The 20,820-nt window shown below is 49.1% G+C and overlaps 6 protein-coding genes across 6 annotated transcripts; 2 read left to right on the top strand and 4 right to left on the bottom strand.

The window, feature by feature from the left end:
- Positions 1–1,088: 1,088 nt before the first annotated feature.
- On the bottom strand, positions 1,089–3,051 carry TRIVIDRAFT_210719 (uncharacterized protein; the record flags this gene model as incomplete). Its single annotated transcript, XM_014095280.1, has 3 exons — positions 1,089–2,463; positions 2,524–2,708; positions 2,770–3,051. The coding sequence occupies 3 exons, from the start codon at positions 3,049–3,051 to the stop codon at positions 1,089–1,091; spliced, it is 1,842 nt and encodes a 613-aa protein (XP_013950755.1).
- Positions 3,052–6,250: 3,199 nt separating this feature from the next.
- TRIVIDRAFT_80352 (uncharacterized protein) lies at positions 6,251–8,021 on the top strand (the record flags this gene model as incomplete). Its single annotated transcript, XM_014095279.1, has 1 exon — positions 6,251–8,021. One exon carries the CDS (start codon positions 6,251–6,253, stop codon positions 7,628–7,630), a length of 1,380 nt encoding a protein of 459 aa, XP_013950754.1.
- A 475-nt stretch (positions 8,022–8,496) lies between these two features.
- Positions 8,497–10,191, bottom strand: TRIVIDRAFT_162453 (uncharacterized protein; the record flags this gene model as incomplete). Its single annotated transcript, XM_014095278.1, has 5 exons — positions 8,497–8,875; positions 8,961–9,452; positions 9,524–9,708; positions 9,816–9,910; positions 9,972–10,191. The coding sequence occupies 5 exons, from the start codon at positions 10,189–10,191 to the stop codon at positions 8,497–8,499; spliced, it is 1,371 nt and encodes a 456-aa protein (XP_013950753.1).
- Positions 10,192–12,067: 1,876 nt separating this feature from the next.
- On the bottom strand, positions 12,068–13,321 carry TRIVIDRAFT_5499 (uncharacterized protein; the record flags this gene model as incomplete). Its single annotated transcript, XM_014095074.1, has 3 exons — positions 12,068–12,921; positions 12,990–13,071; positions 13,136–13,321. Coding segments are annotated over 3 exons (1,122 nt in total), but the record flags the coding sequence as incomplete, so codon positions are not given.
- A 2,443-nt stretch (positions 13,322–15,764) lies between these two features.
- TRIVIDRAFT_227405 (uncharacterized protein) lies at positions 15,765–17,852 on the top strand (the record flags this gene model as incomplete). The annotated part of the gene is made up of 2 exons (XM_014095277.1): positions 15,765–16,555; positions 16,730–17,852. The coding sequence occupies 2 exons, from the start codon at positions 15,765–15,767 to the stop codon at positions 17,850–17,852; spliced, it is 1,914 nt and encodes a 637-aa protein (XP_013950752.1).
- Positions 17,853–18,164: 312 nt separating this feature from the next.
- TRIVIDRAFT_1755 (uncharacterized protein) lies at positions 18,165–20,280 on the bottom strand (the record flags this gene model as incomplete). Its single annotated transcript, XM_014095071.2, has 3 exons — positions 18,165–18,699; positions 18,766–20,042; positions 20,098–20,280. The coding sequence occupies 3 exons, from the start codon at positions 20,278–20,280 to the stop codon at positions 18,165–18,167; spliced, it is 1,995 nt and encodes a 664-aa protein (XP_013950546.1).
- Between the last annotated feature and the right edge of the window lie 540 nt (positions 20,281–20,820).

Below are 20,820 nucleotides of genomic sequence, written 5' to 3'. Positions count from 1 at the left end.
GGCTTCGGTACTGCCTTTTTTGGAGGGAAATTGTGTGAAAACTTTTTATTGTTGTTTGGGTTATGGCAATTTTATTTTGCTCATGGGCTTAGGGGGCGACGAAGCAGGATATTTCTTGTGGCGCAGTGGTGCCCCCTACGACTTTGCATGTGCGTCCTCTGGTTTGGTGTTTTTTTCTTTTTACTAACATGTCTACTTATAGGAGATAAATAAGGACTCTACGCCTGACTCCTGTGAAAACGACACGTCCTGTTGGAAGCATACCTACAGGCCATTCATACATGAATGTCATGCCGAGTGAGAGTTGACCAAGGTATGTCGGGCTACTGGACAGAAAGGGAAAAAAAAAGACAAAGTGGTGATGCAAGGCTGTAACGTCCGAAAAGCCCAGGCGTGTCACGAGTATTACGCGCTGACGAAAATATTCCGTAACGACAAGCTGATTGGTGCCCAGCGAGTGCTCTGTGAAGCGTTCGTTGATTCAAGCTGCTCTTGCTGTGGTCAGTAACACAATTTTGGCTGTACTGGATAGTCCACGCGGCCAAACATATCACCAGTTGAACACCAAGTAACAGGACATCCAAGTCAACAATAGATACGCACGAATACCAACCTATGAATATAAGGGAAAAAAAAAAAGAAGTTTCAATTTATTGCCTTTCCTTCTGGGTAGAAATTTATAGCACTATTACATAGAAAATGAGTTAAGGCCCCTAGTGAGATACCGAGCTAAGAAATCGTAGCCACAGGGGTTCGTAGATGAGAGAAAGAAATACATGAAAAGAAGACCGTGTAGAAGTAATTCACCGCAAAAGCCAGCTGCGACTCGTGCCCGATCGACCAACAAAGCTGAGAATCAGCAGTAGTGCCGGCGACAGATCGGCAGCCAGTTCCAAATCATCATATACCCCAACGCCAACAGTTATAGTTGGGACCAAGTCCAAACAGTCGGATTTCTTCATAAAATAAGAACAAACCTTAGAAAAGACAAAAGAGAAGTGGATAAAAAACAAAGGAAAAGGATTCAGTGAGAATCAACAATCACCAAGGGGTTCTCCATAGAGAGGTTCCCCCAAAGGCCGCAACGTTTATAGTGTTGGCGCAGTGGCAATCAAGGCAGACATGACGGCAACTCCTCCGAGTGCCGCATATCCAAAAATTTCAGCAGCTTTGCGCAGCCGCTTCACCTGTGGCTCCTCAGCCGCAGAGTGGACATCAACGGGAGAAGTATCCATTGCAGAGTCCTCAAGAGACCTAGGCCTTGCAGAAGGTGGAGAGGAGTTTTGAGGTTGGTAGCGTTCAGCGAATGGTATTTCCTCGGTGGTCATTTCGGAAATCTCCATTGCTTTGCGTTTATTATGAACCAACTTCTCCGGAGACTCCATGGGATGATCAGAGCCCGCATGGGCATTTCTAAGCTCAACTTGCTGTTGTTGTTGAGATTGTTGGTTCTGGACCTGCTCTTGTTCCTGGATCTGTTCTTGTTGCTGGACATGCTGGTGTTCCTGTCGCTGTTGCTGAAGAATTGTCTTAGTCACCTCGAATTGATACGCGGAGGATTCATCGAAGCCAAGAGTACAGGTATCTTCATCCGGTCTTATGTTTGCTTCAAGGTGCTCCTTCAGTGGAGATTTAAGGAACTCGGCACCAGAGTCTAGCAGAATACTGGACTCGGTTGCTCGGCTTTGGGCAACATCCTCTGGCCAGAATTTGGGCTCAACTTGCTCAGGGGCTGCGGGAACAGAAACAAAAGATTGGTTTGGGGTATCTGTCTCGTTGTTGTGATGGTATGTTGTGTTGTTTTGAAGTGTGGATATTTCCTGCGATCGGAAAGTATCAAAGAGGGACGGCAGTTGCACGCCAGACAATGATTGATTTGGAGTAGAGGTTGCACTCGGCATCGAGAAGTTCATAATGGGAGGCAAACAATGGTTTTCAAATCGATCGAAGATTTCTGCCTCATGAACTTCAGTGGCCTCGAGATGAGGGACATGCTCATCGCTGTCCAAAATATCGTGACGCAAAGTGTGATCAAGAGGAGGGTCTTCTAGCGAAGATTGGCCGTGGGAATCATCATCAGACTCGGACATGTACTCCTCCTCGTACTCGTCTTCGTAGAAGATGGCATCGTCGTCTGAAATATCGTCTGGAATATCAATCGTTCCTGGAGGGGAAGGTATGCGCGAGTGAGATTTCTCAGAGATAGCCTTGTCAGTCATGTGATCCTGGATGGACCTGGTAGAGACGGTTTGATCTTCGGGCGCTGGTGAACCCATCTCATGGTCAGATAGGTCAATAGTAATGACCGTCTCTCGAGCGATGCAGTTTTTAGCCGGGCGGATATTGTTGTCTCGCAGAACTTGTAAGCCATGTCGGATGGTGCTATCGCCCTGGTCTTCATCGGCGCTTTCTTCCTCATCGGTATCGTCAGGTACTCTAAAAACGGTCGGGGCTTGGAAATAGCTATCAATGAGTTAGAACCCAGCTAAAATGAACAGAAGAAAGAGGGGGAGAGAGACATACCCCTGGGGCCCAAATTGAACAGTAGCTTGCATGGTACAAGGAGGACATGTATCTGATCCTCTGTCGACGGGAATGCCAAACCGGATAAGGTCGCCATCCTTGACAGCCTGAATTTGATGGGGCTTCAATCGTGTATCGTTATAAAAAGTTCCGTGAAGGGAACCGACATCTCTGATGAAAACGGCCTGCATGGGGATTAGTTGGGGTCAGATTGCGACGGCCGCTTGAAGAGAAAATGCAACATACCTTGTGCTGTTTATCGAAAAAAAGCGAAGCATGGCTTCTGGACATGACGGCAGAATCTATCCAACCATTCTTTCCTGTGGCAGTGAAGGATGTGTTTTTCTTGCTCATGCGTCCAAGGGGGACTGATTGGTCTGGCTCAAGGATAAGGTGGCGAGTTGGAAAGGCAAACTCGGGAGGCGGATTCACAGCCGTCAGGGTGACCAACGCTGCATCTGCGATTAGCTTTGGAGAGGCTCGCGTGGTGCGACGCATCTCGGGGAGAAGCTCACCTTGAGACTCCATGATGGACGGTATCAGGGCCGTGGGCGCCTTCGAAATATCGAGTCGGTGGGAGTCTGTGCGCAGCTGCGGCTGGGCTGGGCTGCAGTTCAGCAGAGGGAGGATCGGGTATCGAATGGAAGGGCGCAGTGGAAGACAAAAGATGAGGGGGACGAGGCAGGTTAAAAAGAAGAGTGAAGTTGTTTGGCCAAGAGGGGAGCAAGTCGAGGCTTCGGAAGTAAAGGATGGGGTGGGGCCCGAGTCACCTCGACCTCAGAAGTTTAAAAGGCTTGGGTCCAAGTACCTCTTTAAAGAATGAATGGTACTTGACATGAATGTAGTTCAGTTGGTTTGCACAGGTGGGAGAGAGCCTGTTTGGCGCTGTGCGAAGGGGCATTCAAGGGATGGCTGGCCACCTGGTACCTCGCAGGCCGTCCAGTGCCTCACGTTCTGCAAGACGCTGCTGGGAACTGATGTTGAAGCCTGGTATCAAATCGCTGCGGCTGAGCAAGATTCAGACTCTACAAGATGGAGGTTTATTCAAGCCAAGTCGAGTGCTAATGGCAAGGTACGAGTGTGTATGGTGACAGATGAATGCGAATGTAGCAGTACTTCCAGGTCGAGATACGGCACTAATGTGCCCTGTAGGCAGCCCCAGGCAGAAGCGGGCAGCGATAAGCCCCGCGATGGGTGGCTTATCGTAGCTTTGGTGGGGCTATTGAGAAGCCGAGTATGTCACTGTTTAAAATACTCGTACGGAGTACAGTAGATGGAATTTTTGCGACGTAGCCGCCGTTAGAAGGAGGAGAAGGAGGAGAAGAGAAAAATCAAAAAATCACAGATACGAGAGGAGGGCCCATAGAATGCGCGAATACCGCGTCACCGACCATTTCTCTGACGAACCAGCCGCGCGAAACGAGGCCTGCTGTCGCTGCAGATTTGCGTGGCCATGTCCGGCTGCCAAGTGGACGAGTCACAGCGCAGCACAGGTACCAACAGCGCTGCTCCCGCATTCTTACAAGCAGGTACAAGTACCGATACACAGGCCCTGCCAACCAATTAACGAGCCGTGACGGGTGCAGCCAGCTGCTGCAGCTGCTTTGCTTTGCCTTAGCGCCGCGACTCGACGCCTGATTCAGGTGCTGTCGATACTGTACGGCTGTTGGTAGGGGTATCGGTACATAATCCAATAAAGGAATCCTGCCACAGAAATGGAGCTCGTTGCATGGATCCGCAGGCCACATGTTGCAAAGACATGGATGCTACCGTACAGTAGTCTGGTTTGCAGAGGAGACTATTAGGTATCTGGGCAGGTCGGAGCACGTCTTATGTCAGGTCCAAGCCAAGAGGGATCACTTACTACATCCATAATATAAATATAGTAGTACGGCTGGGAGGGGAGCGTGAGCGCGAGCGCATCTCGCCATGCCGGGTGAGCTGTTTATCACGGCATGCCCCGGCAAGATGGCTATGAGGCGGAGATGATTGCGTCCACTCACGCAAGAGTGTACGAGTATTATCTGAGCATCCAAGGTAGCTGTACTCTGTAACAGGAGGGAAAACCCCTCGTCTTGCGTTTCAGCGACCAACAGCTTCCAATAGGGCTGGGCCTGTCCCCCTTCAAACGCCTTCATTTGTCAGTTCACTGCTCCGTTTGGCCGCCTGCTGACCCGGTGCCCAAGGGCTCGAGCCATGCCCCGCCATGGTGCATAAGAGCCTTCAATAGCAGGCTAAGAAACGAATCGCAGTTGCAGCACGTGAAGGCCCTTTGGCTGCGATACGAGCCAAAGACGAATAAGACGGGCAGATGGTGATGAATCATCCCCTGGGGCATCACCGAAGAGAGCAGGCAAACGGTAGGCAGAAATTCAGGCAACCAGGCACGTCAAATGCGACAAATAATAGGTAGAGACAGACAAAGAACAAAGACACTGTAAACCGGCTTTTTTTATTGAGACCCGGTAATCCCTTGAGTGTTAAAGTGGCTACAGCAATGACGCATGACCAGCAGGGATGCGGCGTCTTTCTGCGGAGTAGCTCAAAGGCCGGAACAAGAAACCAGCCCGAACTTGGCTTGGGGGATGGGGCACGGAGCCTGGGATCAAGTACAGCTACTTTGCTAGCGGTACTGGGGAAGTCCCCATCTCTATATCGTCATCCATTGTTGCTATCAGAACCTACCTTACCTGGTACTTACCTAGCTAGGTACCTAATAGTAGGAGCTGTGGTAATATGGCCGCCACTTTATCTCGTGGAAAGCCTCGAGTTTGGCGGGCAGGCAATCACAGAAGGCCGAAACAAGGCCGAAGCACGGCAGCCGTAGTAGAGAAAGAAAATGACTTGAGGCGTAATAACAATCCGGCTTTTCCCGCTGCAGCAGCTTTGCCTTGGGAGAGCTCTCCATATGGCTGTTTGGAACAGTAACAGGCATTGTATCATTAATGCCAACCTGGTGCCGAACGCCGAATACTGCAAAGATAAGGTACTATAGTAGAGTAATGATCAAGAAGAAGTGTACCTCGGCGGTCGTACCTCTACATCTCACCGTTTCTGCCTGTCACCTTTGCAGCTTCTCACATGCTCTCGCGGGCGATCTCAGGGCCGTTTGGTCCTTGCCCTAAGCAAGTACCGGCTACTTGCCCCGATCAGCCTAGCGCGCAGTTTTCCGGGTAGTGTCGACATGGGAAGCTTGCGAGACGGTCATGCCCACAAACCAAACGCCACCACCGAACCACTCAGCTGCTTTGCTTTATTTTCTGGCCTCACCCGTTCATCGCCTTTCCAATCTTGCTCCCTTCAACATTGCGTAAGCTATTTCTGTCGCATTCTCGTTTCACGCAGTCGTCCCTGCTCTCGCCCTTTGCCTTGTCGCCACCCTCCAATTTGCGCTGCATCTCGACTCTCATGGACGGTCTACTCTTCCATACTCTCACCAAGCCAGCATCCGACGCACTCGCAAACATCCTTGGATCATCCAGACCAAAGCGCAAACCGACGTGACGTAGCCTGTGCTTCCATCGAATTCAAGGGGGGAAGAAGAGACCGGCCATCGAGGGCTGCAGGATTGGAATAGTGGGACTTTGAATTTCCACCATCTCCCTACAATAAACTCCAACTACCTACTGGGAATTTCCGGTCCAGTGTCGACTATTCTACGTCTTCTCTCTTCTTTTGCTCTTTACTCTTTACAACCGACTTTTCTCTAGCAACTCTATTTTCCAAAATGATGAACCACGCTCGAGTCAAGGCCCTCAAGGGAAACGGAAAAACCGTCTCGAAGAAAGCCATCAAGTCCGGCCGTGCATCAGGAAGCAGCACACCGCGAGGCTCTCCTCTGCCTTCGCTATTGGCGTCGCCCACTCATTCCGCTGCCCACAGCCGCGTCACGTCTGATGTCAGCGACGACGACGGCGATTTTGAATTGGATGACATGGCGTCAAGCGTCTACTCTGGCGGATCCCACGACGAAACGCCCGAAGAGCCCGATACTCTCGTTTTCGACACCAGGGCTCTCATAGAAGGCCTTCGGGACCGAAAGCACAACAACAGCGAGATGCGAGAATATTTCCTCGGCGTCTACATCAAGACGATTCGGAACCACTATACCGCCGACACCCATCTCTGGCTAGATGATGCCGCAGGCGAACTGGCAGAGCTTTTCCTCCACGACTCAAATCGTGCGGCAACGGCCAAGGAGCGACTACTAAGTCTGCACGCCTTTTGCCTCACAATTGGAACGGTCGGATCCCTAGAGATTTTTGATGGCGCACAAAAGATTCTCAAACAAATAATGGCAGACGATGATGACGATGATTGCCGTGTCTATGCGATATATGCGCTCTGTATGACGGTGCTCTACGCCGGTGGCCTAGAAGAGGCTGCTCTGGAAGTCATGGAGTTCTTTGTCGAGATCGTGCGGACAGATGGAGAGCACATCGAGGCCCATGACAACGCCGTCATCGTCGCGGCCGCTCTGCAAGGCTGGTGCTTTGTTGCCAGCCATGTGTCTGACTTTTCCGACTTTGCCGACATGGCCATGGATGCATTTGTGGATCAGCTTGATAGTGATGACGTGGAGATTCAGTCCAATGCTGGTGGATGCATTGCCCTCATCTTTGAGGCGTCAAGAAATCACGTCGAAGAAACCGGCGAGCCGTTCCAGCTCCAGTATGATCCGCAAAGACTGGCTGGTCGAATGAGCGAACTGGCCAAGCTAAGTGCCAAGTCGGTTTCGAGAAAGCATCGTCGCAGTCTGCGAGAGAACTTGATCAGCGTTGTGACCTCTCTCGAGAGAGGCGTTGGTCCTTTCTACTCTACGGCCCTGTACGTTCCCGAAAAGGGTGAGCATGTGCCCGTCTTGCAGCGCACCGATGATGGACAAGCAGAGTATGGTTATCGATGCAAGCTGAGGCTAGGTAACCACGTTGCCAAGATTGATACTTGGTCACTCTACTTCAGATCAAACCTCATGAGGATTATTTTCAAGGCCGGGCTGCAGAATCATGTTTTCATCAACCCGGTTGTTGTAGAATGCTTGGAGGATGCACATTTTATACAAGACTACTCACCACTCCAGAAAACGCCAAAAGGTCGGAAGAAGTAGGTAGTTGCATTGGCAGCAGGGGTTGCCTTTTCAGAATGTCTCTTATTCGCTGCTTCTGCTTAATGCCCTGTCACCGCAGATGGGCTACTCTCTTTCTCCCCCCCTCTATCTTTCTCTAGCTCCCTACTATCATTTTCTGACCTGTTTTCTTTTCTCTCTCCACTTTTGAATATGGGCTACGTAGCGGACCAGCTGTTAGAATGGGAATGGTGAATATCCAAAACGCCTCGGAGCCCTCATTGTTCTGTTGTAGACATAGTGATGATCGGCGATGACGAGATGAAATGGGCTAGGTCTTTTGTCAATGTTTTAAAGCTGTATAGCAATAAATGAGCTTGAAAATACTTTACAATACTCTAATTAGATATTTCAATCATATGAGATACGATGCAAATACATGTAACTTCAGCCGCGAGAGTTGATGCTATGAGAGGGCTCTGCCTTTACTAATCCTCAGACTACCGTCAACAAGACCACAAATTTGAAGAGGAGAATATGAGAAAATTTCTTTGTAGTAAAGGGTAAGGGGTTCAATGATGTAGGCAGTGAAGAGTGCACCGTGATTATATTAAATGAATAGGATTGTTACCATTAATGCCTCGATCTCTAGATCCATGCCTTTTTCATTATTGTCTTTATCTCATTACCGGTCCTTGCCCGTTTGCCCTTGTTGGCTTTTCTTCTCAGCATGTAGCTGTAAATGGACAGTGTTAAACCTGTGTAGCCAAACGCCTTGATGACATTCATATCTAGTCGTTCCATCAAATATCCCAACGCCGCGAACCGCCTGCAACATGAGTAGGTTTTTGCGAAATGAACAAAAAGTTCTGACAGCTCAAGCTCGCAGTGTAATCAACACATTAAGATTAGAAGATGGGTTTTCCTCCCAGAGGTTGCCACCACAGACGCACTCCAAGGAGCATCAGTGCTCCGAAAAGAGTAAGAGAGGCAGAAAATGAAAACACGGCGAACCAAGAGATAGTTGCGTCTTTGATGGCGCCACTGGCGGGACCACCAGATAAAGCGCTGAAGGAGGCAAATGCCATCATGAAGCCGATGCGCAGGCCGATGTGGCCCATGTCTGGAGTGGTTTGTGCCACGCAGGCTGAGCCCAGGGGGATGAGGCCGCCGGAGAAAAGGCCGAAGAGGACGGCAAAGGCCATCATGCCGCTGAGCGTGGTCATGGCGCCCCAGCAAAAGGTGACTACGGCGGTCAAGATGCCCATTACAAATAGGACATTAAATCTGCGGGGATCGGTGTTTAGTTGAGGGATCGGGAAGATGCCAGGAGCCGTCCCGGGAACGGGAACGGGGACAAGTGGGGACTTACCGGCCGAAGCGGTCCGCGATCCAACCGCTGCCCACACGGCCGACGACAGAGCCGGCGTATCCAATCGCCAGTAGGTTATTGGCCATGGTAGAGCCCACGCCGTGCTCGATGGCAAAGAGTGGGATGTAATAAAAAGGAATGAGCATGCCGCCGTAGATGAAGAACAGCGAAAGGCACAGGGTGAAGAAGCGCCACTCGGCGACGGCCTTGCGGATGCTGCTACTCTCCGACGGCTTGACGCGGTTGCCCTCGGTGTCGTGGCCGGCAGCGTCCTTGCGCTCCGTGACAAGAAAGCAGGCGGCGAGAAGGATGGGGACGGAGATGAGGGCGATGATGCGGTGCACCCAGGGGGCGTCGACGACTGAGAAGAGCTTGTTGATGATGATGGGCCAGAAGATGCCACCTACAGAGGAGCCTGAGAGGGCGATACCAAGAGCGAGGCCGCGTTTGTGGTTGAACCATTCTGAGATGGCTCCAGTGGCTGGGTAGAAACTTGAGTTGGAGAGAAGGGGTGTCAGGGTGTTGAGGTCACATGATGTGAGTTCTGGGGGATTTCAACTTACAGCAACGCATTACCAATTCCAAGCAAGATTCCCTGAGCCAAGAGATATTGGTAAAAATGAATAGCAAAGCTGGAGCAAATAAATGAGAGCAGACAAACGGCGGTGCCCGAAAACATGAGGGCGCGAGAGCCGTATTTGTCGAAGATGGGGCCGACGACGGCGCCACCGAGGAAGAGAATGAACAGCTAGTTGCAGGGAGAGAAGCAGTTAGTTAGCATTCACTTGGATCTTCTTTTTGTCTTGCCTGTGCTTTAATGAACAATGTGGTGCTCGAGTCTCTTTGTTTGCTTACCTGAATGCTGCCAATCCAAGTGATGGTTGAGGTGGAAAGCCAAGTCCACTCGCTTTCATAGCGAGCTTGGAATGTACCAAAAGAGTTTACAAGACCTATTTAATAGAGATAGATGTTAGTTTAAAAAGAAATCGAGATAATGAACGAGGAACTCACCAAAAGCAATAGCAAAGTCCAAGAATCCACCAACAACCACAAGCCAAGCTCGAAACCCGCCATCCGGAACACCAGCGGCAAACTCGTCTTCAGCAACCTTTGTCTCCTCGCTCGAGGCGAAAGAATTCACTGGCGATTCGGGGCCTCCAGTGATGGTGGCCGTGGTGGGCGGGATCTCGATGCGGGCAGCCAGGGGGCCCAGGGGGTTGTGATAGGGCATCGTCTTTTCCATTTTTGCCATCCTTGGCTCGGAATTACTTCTCTCTCTCTCCTTTTTTTGATGGCTTTTTAATAATTTTATAAAAGCAAAGAGTGTCTTGAAGTCGTCTAATGACGGTCCTTCAGCTCCAAGGAAGAGAGTTGAGATGGAAGAAGCGAGGGTTGAAGAAAAGAAGAAGAAAAAGAAAAAGAAAAAAAAAGAAGAGATGAAAAATTATGCAGATGGAAAATTTTTTCTTCTTTAAATATTCATTGGAAGCAGAGCAAACGGATGACAGCCATAGAAGGGGGGAGGCGTCTTCAACTGGTGGGCCGGTGGGTGAGTGCAAGGTCAGGCGAGCAGGTGGCCAGCTGGCAGGAATTCATTGAGAACCAATTAACAAATGTCGAAATAATTTTCAAAACTATACTATCAATACTAGACATTATCAACGTTTTTTTTTTTTTTTTAAAAAAAAAAAAAAAAAAGAAGAAGAAGAAGAAGAAGAAGAAGAAGAAGAAAGCAATTGTAACGTGAGATATATCGCGGTTGCTGGCGAAAAGGAGAGCAGTGGTCCGGGGAACTGGTGCATCCCTGACATTGGTACCGAGTTTGGAGTAATTCAATATAATCCACGTGAGGCTAATGAATGGGCTTGGCTTCTACATGATAATGCGTGTTTCATCGTCTTTTCTACAGCCACTCTACCTTAATTTCGGATATAACAACCCCCCGGAGTGGGCGCCAAGAAATCTATACGAATACTGCTAACAAACAAGATGAAATGTCCCACTGCCGAGATCGATAGTATAGCTATTTTAGTCGGGCTACCGTTGATGCGAAACAATAAGCCTTTTGATGTTTTGATATGTCATGTTCGGCAGACCGGGGGCGGAAAGCAAACCTAGCAGCTAGATTGCGGCGATGGGTAGGCTGCTGGACGATATCCTTGTTGAAGGGATGTTGCAGGTTTGAACAGATATCTACAATATGTGTAAGCAGCTTAACAGTAGCTACATTATCTATTCTGTTCTTCTTATGCATCACTGTTCAGTTATTCTATACTGGACGCGATCCTCCCCCGAAGATTTCAGAAGTCATGTCTGAGCGTTCCGTGGTTCGGACTGCAGCAATAGACATTATTGTAGTATGCAGACTAGAATAGGCGAAACCGTACAATAAAGGATTTCCCTTTCTTAGCTTGACACTCACCATCTAAATCCACGTGTACCGACACTTCAAGGATCTATTACCTATGGATTCTGCTGTTGTATATGTCCGAACCAATCAAGTGCAGTCATATCACTGCTTCATTTCCAAATTTGGATACGTGCCAAGCTTTGGACATGCTTCCTCGATTTCTTTCCATCACCGTTCACCATTCTCTTTCAGTAGCTTCACCTTTGTGAAATAGGATTTTCTGTGGTTTACAAAATATTCGCGGGTTATTTAATTCACGAATTATTCAGAGATATCATGACGGTTCTTGAAGAAATAACCTCCCTACTTTGTATCCAACTTACAGTTATTTTATCTTGCCAACAAACGGCATGATCTACCAGCAATCAACATCGTACAGCAACTAATTTTATTCCAGAGAATTCCTCCCAGCTGCGGTAAGTGATCCTTGCAAATCTCTAATGTTATTCATAGCCGTCATCTCTATGTGATTATGATTCAATATTTCATAGATTTTCTCCAGCAGGTAATCAGATCATGGTAAAAAAGAGGTCAAGACATTTCCAACATCTACATTAGGTTGTAAATATCGTCATATAGCTAGTTTTCCATCACCATCTAGTTAGGCATTGCGCCTAGCGCCGGGTCCTAACAGAAGAAACACATGGCGTATGGCAAATCTGATCCAAGACATTTTGCCTTGCTCACTTCAGGGAGTAAGAAGGCTCTGCCAAGGAACCCCCCAGTACCAGCTGGCCACCGCCATTCCACTAACGCTCATGGTCACAGCCATGAGAAAGTTGACATCATTGTTGTCAAGCAAGTCCCAGCCATTTTCGACTACGCGAGAAGGCTGCTCATCACCAAAGCTAGGTTTCCGGTGTTTGTTCTTGGGGTCGAACTTATCGGCAACTTCACTAGACTCGTCGACTGCTGATTCACTTGCGCCCTCTCCGTGTTGTAAAGAAGCCTTAATATCAGTCCGCTTCTCAGAGCCCCCGGCTTCGCTGGACACCAACACTCGAGAGCCGCCATCACCTTCGACAATCTTTCCGGTTCGCACGTCCTTTACAGACCGTTGAAAGATGGCACCAAGAAAACTGTCCAAGACGCTACCCAGGGTACCCCACAGGATCAGGAAGCCCATAAATAGCCGTCTGTTGTCTGCCGACCAGGGGGCACCACCTCCGCGCTTCGAAACCGTGGATTCGTCGCACATTGGCAGGAACAGCATAGAAGACGTGACAATGGTAAGGGATCCCAGAAGGCCAGCCCCCAAGCCCAACAGCGTCACCCCGCCATTTGTGCCGCGGGGCACCTTTCGCAGCGTAAGCGACGTGATAAGGCGGGGCTCGCTTTTGGACAAGATGCCCAGCTCCGAACTGAACGTGTCCGCAGCAACCGCAGCATAGTTGGCAATGATGCCGACGATGAAGAGATCGCCTCCCCAAGCGTAACACATCGACCCATTAGGATCCGGAACACCTGGGGTTTTGAGGGCAGCAGCTCGAGCGTGGAGCTGGTTTGCGTGGAGCACAGACAAGATGGATGCCACGAGTGAGTTGGCGAAGACTTGACCATGAAATTAACTTCGTCCTTGTAACTACATGCACAAGCATATGTGATATCCGTCTGCTTACCTTGGATATGCGTTCGAGGACCCTCGCCGCCCGAGGATCCCTTTGCACTCATTGTGAGCGTGGCCTTGACATTCTCCTTGACCTGGTGCCATTGTTAGTACCTCCGGCTGCATCAATGATCACTACAACTCATTGAATCAACTTACATGTGTGACTCGTGTGCCCGCCAAGAAGAAGACAACGAGGAGGACAAAGGGAAGATTCCACGGGTGATAGGCGTGCGCAATGGCTGTGGCTGTGGCAGCTACCAGACCTGCTGGGGTCAGAGACTTCTTGCTCCACGCCCTCAGCACAAGGGCTGCAATTGCTGGAACGGCGATGACGAGCTTCATGATGCGACGAGGCTGCGCTGCTCTGTCCCACGAACGAGTTTGTAGAGGTTATCAACAGGACAACCTATGCATGTGGTGAGTTGTCCAAAACGTGAGACGCTGATATAACTGCTAGGTAGCAGCTTAGCCAGTAAGCTGTTCGCTTATCTGACCTGTAGCTGCTTATCGGCTACGTAATCGCACCCGCTGCTACCAAAGGAAAGGCGCTGTAGGAGTAGCCTATGGCGCAACAACTCGGACATAAAACTGGCACTGGCATTTGTACTGGTACCTACTCCGTACTAGGTAGTTAGATACTCCCTACTAACTTCCGCAGTCAATGCAGGCGACACTTGCCGTCAAATTCCAAGTCTTAACCACCAAGGTTCTCACGTGCTTCATTTACAGTTACAATCATTCCATTCTTCTCCATTCTCTGCTTTTACACTCATCCATATTCCCCCCCCCCGATTCTTCAAACATTCAATCGACTTGCATTCGATGCGATACGTCATGGCCCAAAAGTGAGTGCTTACACTGGAGCACAGAGTCTAATCATCTGCCACTCCCACTTCCAACACAACATGGCGCACCACAGGCCATATAGCAGATCTATTATTGAGCTAACCTCCAATTATATCAGAATCATGGCTTGTGACACCTTGCCAGAAGCCGGATCTTTGAATCGTTCAGCATTCAACAACCCCTAAGAGGGGTTCAGAGGGGCTGAAAGTCGCACCGCTTCAAGATCCTCGAGGTTCTTCAGTTCCATCAAGGAGTTAGATCCAATTATATGTTTCGGTCGTATTTATGACTACAAATACCCTTTACTTCCTCGTATATTTGGGAATTAAAGGCTTGTCTTCAAACCGAGCTGCCACAACCATTCTCTGTCATCGTTGACGCACCATGGCCATCTGACTTGAGTTTATCAAGGTGCAAATATGCATGCAAACATGGCCAAACTGTCAAGCTGTGCAATCTGTGCAACAGCGAGATGGGCAGAAACACTGTATCCGTATAGGCATCCTAAAAGGCGGCCACCATTACTACCCCCAAAGCCAAACGAAAGCCGGCCACAGAAGATTCGACGAAAATGACACCCCAGAGCTCGGTTAGCTGCTGAAGTTAACATGCTTAGTCTTGTGGATTCAAGTTGATCTTCAAACCACACGTCAGCCAGAACACGTATGCCATATGGTCGCACAGTTTCACAGTCGTGGCCGCCTAGCTATACGGGATATTATATGTGAGACAGTCGTCGAAACCTAAAATAGCCTCTCGTATATTTGCCTCAGATATCACAAACACTAACAAAGAAAGCTCCCAGACACCAATACTTGACCATTGTGGCTTGCATATTGGTGCATGGTTTGCACATCAGACTCCTGATGATATTGAAAATCTCTACTACAGAGCCATCACTAGTTTTGGCTCTGCAGTTGAAACCTACTCTTTTCTCATCAATATGGAACTTATACAGCGTCGGATGCTCCAGGAAAAGATTACTGGAATTTATTTTAAAAAAAAATCTTCTCAGTTTGGCCAGCTGCAGGCAACCTGGCACCTTCAAGGTGGCCAATCCTGTCTAAACGATATATTATAATCAGTGCCTCTTCTGTCTTTCTACTGTGGAAAGGCAAAACTTGCCTACTCTCGGGTATTTCATTAGTTTGCCATCATTGAGGGCGCTATTCCTATACACAACAGCCATCTGCCAGGATCGAAGTCATTAGCTATGATAACATAGCAAATAATTATACAAAGATTTCGCCATAAATACCATTGTCGCCACAAAGCTACAACTGTTGCCTCTTCTTTCGATAGTATCGGGCTATGCACTTGTTCTCTGAAAGCTTAGGGTGTTTCTCATGATCCATCAACCCTCAAAGCTATCTAACCGTTTCAAAGTTGCACATTTTTACAGAGACCATGCTGTATAGCGGTTTCACGTCGATTAAACCACGCACACCGAGCTTCGTTTAGCCAATTACTAGCTCATTTCACGGAATACATACGCGCCTATAATAAGGACGTACGCGCAACACAAATGCATTTCATTGTCCACAAGAAGCATCCTTCTTTCCCAGATGTCGTATACAAAAGTGGCTTTTTCGCGGCACCTTCTTTAATCGGTTTAACATGAAGTATTAGTCGCTCTCGGCGTTGCCAATGAGCACTCGAACGTTGGCGTTGTTGAAAGTTGAGTTCTTCTTCAGGTCTGGTGGTGCTTACGAGGTCCAATTATCTATCATACAGTTCCTGGGCTCTCTATAGCCATATTGCACCCTGGGTTTCTTATATGTGAGAAATCTGGTTCACAGCAGCGATTGTCACAAGATTCCTGCCTCCCTGTGAGCATATTCCTTACCACTAAGCGTGCCGCCATCTCTCGGATTCACTCATATTTTACAATACATAGCTCATTTCCTCCACCCCAAAGCTCTTGATGCAAAGTTACACTATGACGCTTCACAGGCCGGGAGACTATGTCGAGCCCTCTTCTGGAACTACAAGCAGCCCCTGTATATCTGGACGTACGCTCATTGCCTGTCAAAACTGCGCAAATGCAAAGACCGGCTGCGACAAAAAGATCCCATGCTCGAGATGTATGGAGAAGAACCTGCAATGCACCGCCCGATACGCCCGGCGGGCCTCCAAAGCTGCAATCCGGGCAGCACAAGCAGCACCGTCATTGGCAAAGAGTCAGATAGCCGGCTTCAGCTTTGGGTCGCGGCCATTTCGAAAGAATTCACTTTCCTTTGAAGTGGACAAATGTCCTGAAAATATTGCTCAAGATTCTCCACACCATCTACGTGACGACAGTCTCTGGGATATTCTAAACCCACTCTCGCCATTATCTGGCTACTCCGCTGCTGCTTCCTCGTTGGGTGGCAGCTCATCATATTCAGATAAACTAAACGTTTTCGAAAATAAGCAAAACTCGCCCATACCTATTTTTTCCGAATTTTCTACAGATATCGACCTCATCAACAACGACGTCTCGATCAGAATACCGAGTAGTTATCGATGTTATCCAGCAAATCTACTCAATGACTCCAACAACTCGCATTTCTGCTCCAAAATATCATACTTACCAGAGTTGGAGGATTATTCTGGTCTCATCCAGGCACCGGATGCCTGTGAAGACGCGTCCGGCTTCCTAGCGGCAAGTCGTAAATCCGAGCTCGACATCGGTAGTACTTCCAACCAGCTGCAATCAAAGGAAATCCCGAGTCTATCCAGCGCAAGAACGTGGGTGAAGAGACTAAGACAAAAGGGACTGTTTGATGGCAATGCTTCAGGCTTTTCTGTAGGGGAATCGATGTGTTTGCACCAACAGCCAAAAGCGAAGAACCGATACTCAATTCGCGATAGGCATGTCTTTTTCTGGTAAATTCATGCAGCAGATGCTAACCATCTACATAGGTTGGTATATAGCTGGGTCAAAATGGATCAAGAGCTGAGCCTCTTTTACGATACTGAACATGTCATTTCTGCATATGACTTGGAACGACCTCTCCCTGATCCCGAGCTTCCATGGGATACGAAAAACATCTTGCAGACCAGCGACCTATATCTTTCAGATGGCTTGTACACCGAAGTTAAAACAGAAGGAACACTTGATTTTGAAGCTCGTCCGACTCTGAATCAACTCTTCAAAGACTTCCTCCACGGGACTTTGTCAAGGAGAGTCCCACCACGGCACCTTGAGCTTCTTCTTCACCCGCTGCAAGCTTTAGTTCACCATTCGCAGAGCCTACTTTCTTGGGCAAAACATAGCTATTCTCCAGCACTATCCGACGCAGCTAATTCCACTCTACTGGAAACGCAGAGACTGCTCCGAATGTGGCACAATCTTGCAATGGAGGCCTGCAACGAAAACCTCTATTCTCAGGATACTCCACCGGCCTTGGTCTTGTATCATTTCACATGCCTCAACCTTGTAGCCAGCTTCATCGACATCGAGCGGCTCGCCGATCGAGAGAGTCTTAGTATCAGCTTCTGGCAGCAGTCCCTCCAAAACGAGAGAGGCATACGCAACCGCCAAGACGCCATTCTTCACTGCGGTCAAGCGCTGCGATACCTGCGTGCCGTCAACGTCGACACACACCCATGGTGGTGGCCGACAGCCGTACATAGAGCAATCTTGACGCTCTGGGCTGCTTCTACTCTTGGATCAGGCCCGAGCCACGCTAAACCAGCGGCGTTCGTGCCGAAAGATTCCTGGCCGCGGGATTCCATGGACGTGGAGCCGGGAATGGGCATGTCTACTACCCCTGAGCTTTCCATCATCGCCATTGACAACATCACCCCTGAGGATCCTGTCCTCAGTGATGCAAATTGGAGCGAGAGATACTTGCTGGTTCTCACCCGCCAAGATGAAGGGGTAGTGGTTCTAAATGATGCGATGGGTATTCTTGAATATGGTATTTCGCTCATCAAGGGGTTCCCCAGCTCGGTTGAAGGGGAGGCGGCAGTCACGAAACTTAGAGATCTCGGGCAAGCTTGGGAGGGGAATAACGGAAGCCAGATGTACTATCAAGACTGATTAACTTCTTCTTCTTTTTTGGTATCAGCCATCACTTTTATTCTTCAGGTGGCAAAATATGAACGAACTAGATGTTAAATGACGGGGGGGATATAGTATATAGTATTAAATCAGGAAGTTATGACATCCATCCAGTTCGTGGCTACCAATATGACCTTGTCCAAACCTCAACAGAAACGCCGATACCAATGCTCTTCCCAACTGCAGACAGCATCAATAAAACGCCACTATCCAAATATCAAAGATTCCGGCCCCATCATTACATCGTCACGTCATCGCATCATCGCATCATCTCCGCTCCTCACCATCCCCTCATTCAACATTGCCGGATATCAAACTTTGCAGTTCAAAGGGACTAAGTGTGCTCCTCCGCCTCGACGAGACTTTAGCCACCCTTCTGTCTCTCTTGCGTGTCTCCGGCTGCTGTGTTTCCGGCTGCACAACTTCTCGCTTTGCCGGACTCAAACCCCTTGCGCTGTTTATTGCTGGAGCGCCCGTCCTCGCTGCTGGTAGCTTCGATGATCCCGCCGCAGAGGCTATGGTCGGCCTTTGAGCACCTCCGGTAGTGTGGAGAGCTCTGAGCTTTGCGCGGGTGCGGGCGGCATCAGCTTGCTTTTCTGAAGCCGCAAGCTTAGCAGCAATGGCAGTTTTGGATGGTGAAGTAGGCTGAGGCCGCGCGCCATTTGGCCGAGGCTGCGTTAACCGAACGGGTATGCGGCGAGGGTCTGAGCGTAAATTGCCCGCTTTGGAAGCAGCACCAACGAAAGGCCCGGCTCTCAAAGGAGTATGTTCTTCAGGAGCTTCGTCTAGAGATGTTGTAGACTCCATACGGATCCCCTCTTCGGGTCTGGTAGCCTTCGCGGCAACAGGTCGTGATCGTTGGGTAATAAAAGACCTCGTAACTTGGCTAGACATCTGCTTGGCCGTTTCGGTATTGGCTGCTCCAGCTAGTTGTTGTGCCCCCCTTGCTGCGGTGGAAGCAGAGCCACTAGGCTTTTGCCGGAGTGTGCTCTGTTGAGGACCACGATTGCCTGCTGAGGAAGAATTTTGAAGGGGGGCAGGCTGAGGCTCTATAGATTGCGGTTCATCGTCGATTTCCATTGCGGTCTCTTCTATTCCTGACATGGGGTCATCCTGCTCTTCAGCGTCATATTCAAAAGCTAGCACATCATTGTCGTTGTCGTCGTTGTCGTCGTTGTCGCCATCGCCAGAGAAGCCACTGAATTCGTCATCACTATCACCATATATATCTTCCTCAGGCTCTTCCTCCTCCTCAACGGCTGGTAGTTTAGGCTCACGAGCGGCTCTCGTTTCCTCGACACCAGAGACACGAACTGGGCTCAAGTGCAATCCCATCATAATATCATCCTCCCCAATAGGCGTGCCGGTTGTCGCCATTCTCTTCCGCCAACCATCCATCAAAAGGACAGTATCTTCCCATCGGCTCTCCATTTTAAGCACGGCCTCCTTGAGACTGTTAATTTGTTCCTCTCGCATCATAACCTCTTCGATCGGCACAAACGATGGGTTCGTCAAGATGTTTCTCATGTGGTTGATCACAGCACCAAGCTCCGCTGTCATCTCCTCCCAGCCTTGAGGCTTTACCACCTCAGAATCCTCTTTACCTTCGCCGATATAGCCGCTCATTTCTCGCAAATGGTCTTTCGCCTGCTGCACGACTCTCAAGAGAGTTTCATTTTCGTCGCTCAAATTCTGTGCCAAACTCGCCAAGAAACTGTTCGTCTCGCTGCGCAAAGAATAGTCCTTGTCCTCGAGGTTTCCTCCGCGCATGGATGATCTCTTCTCTTCACTATCCATATCTCCCGTCACTGTAATTGACAGGATTCCAGAGCTAGACTTTGTCCCTCTGGCACGGCCCGCCTCGCCGACTTGCTTCTTGAGGGTCTCGATTTGGCGATCACGCCTCCGTATCTCGGTTGCGCATGATGCTCGCACCTGAGCTACCAATCCTTTTGTCCGTGCCAGCTCGTCTTTAAGCCCCTTCATGGCCGACTCGGCCGATTTGAGCTGCGTCTTGAGATTCGCCTCGGAGGTCGCTGCGATGTCGCTCCTTCGTTGTGCCTCGGCGCATCTCTCTGACAACCGGGCAATGTCATTCGTGTGCTTTAAGTTCTCTGCTCGAAGATTGAGAACTGTTGTCGAGAAGGACTCGCGCTGCTCTGCGTCGCGCTGAGGAGGGGTTAGCCAATGTTGCCCAAGCAAAACGAACTGCCGATAAGCGTACATCCCGTCGAATGATCAGATCATTCAATACACCGATGATTCGGCTTGCGGTGTGAGGGCTTCCAAGTCCTCTTTCTCCAAAGTCTGCGAAATTAATGTCGTGGCCATCTCTGATCAGGCCTCTCGAGAGCAGCTGATTGTTGATGTACAACGAGGCCGTCCGGAGGTTCTCCGTATCAATCATGATGAGCAACAGCTCAGCGGCAGAAAAAGGATGGTAAGAAAAAACAAATATCAGATTGGTCTTATCTCCGATTTTTCAGCGTCATGTCCCTCGTTCAAAGCCGCTGTGGACGCAAAAGCTCGTTGATGCTCCTCTGTTATCAGAAGATTTGGTTGCCGGGCGGAGAAAGTAAACAATGCCCGTGCGGCGGGTGACTAAGTGGATGTGCATGACTAAGCAAAGATTTCATACACCAGATGTGAATTCTACTAACATCCAGAAGATGCATTTCTGCTCAAATATAGCTTCTTTTACAGGAAGAGAAAGGAAAGGCGAAATGATTTTCTATAATTGTATTTTCCTATATTCAAGGGCATTTCATTGGCCCCACCTTAACAAGTACATCGAACTATCCTGTATTATTTGCGCTTTCAAGCATCTGTATTTGCGATAGGCAGCTTTTTTTGAACTCCGTAGTCCATCTGAGGATATTTATTATTTATATACATTGGGGGTATCATTATCCACATACGCTTCCGCGGCATGATATCCTCATAATGA

This window comes from Trichoderma virens (genome assembly GCF_000170995.1).
Source record: "Trichoderma virens Gv29-8 chromosome Unknown TRIVIscaffold_90, whole genome shotgun sequence".
Classification (NCBI taxonomy): Eukaryota; Fungi; Ascomycota; class Sordariomycetes; order Hypocreales; family Hypocreaceae; genus Trichoderma; species Trichoderma virens.
The sequence above is the reverse complement of the archived record's forward strand: the minus strand, read 5'-3'. Positions and strand labels throughout refer to the sequence as shown.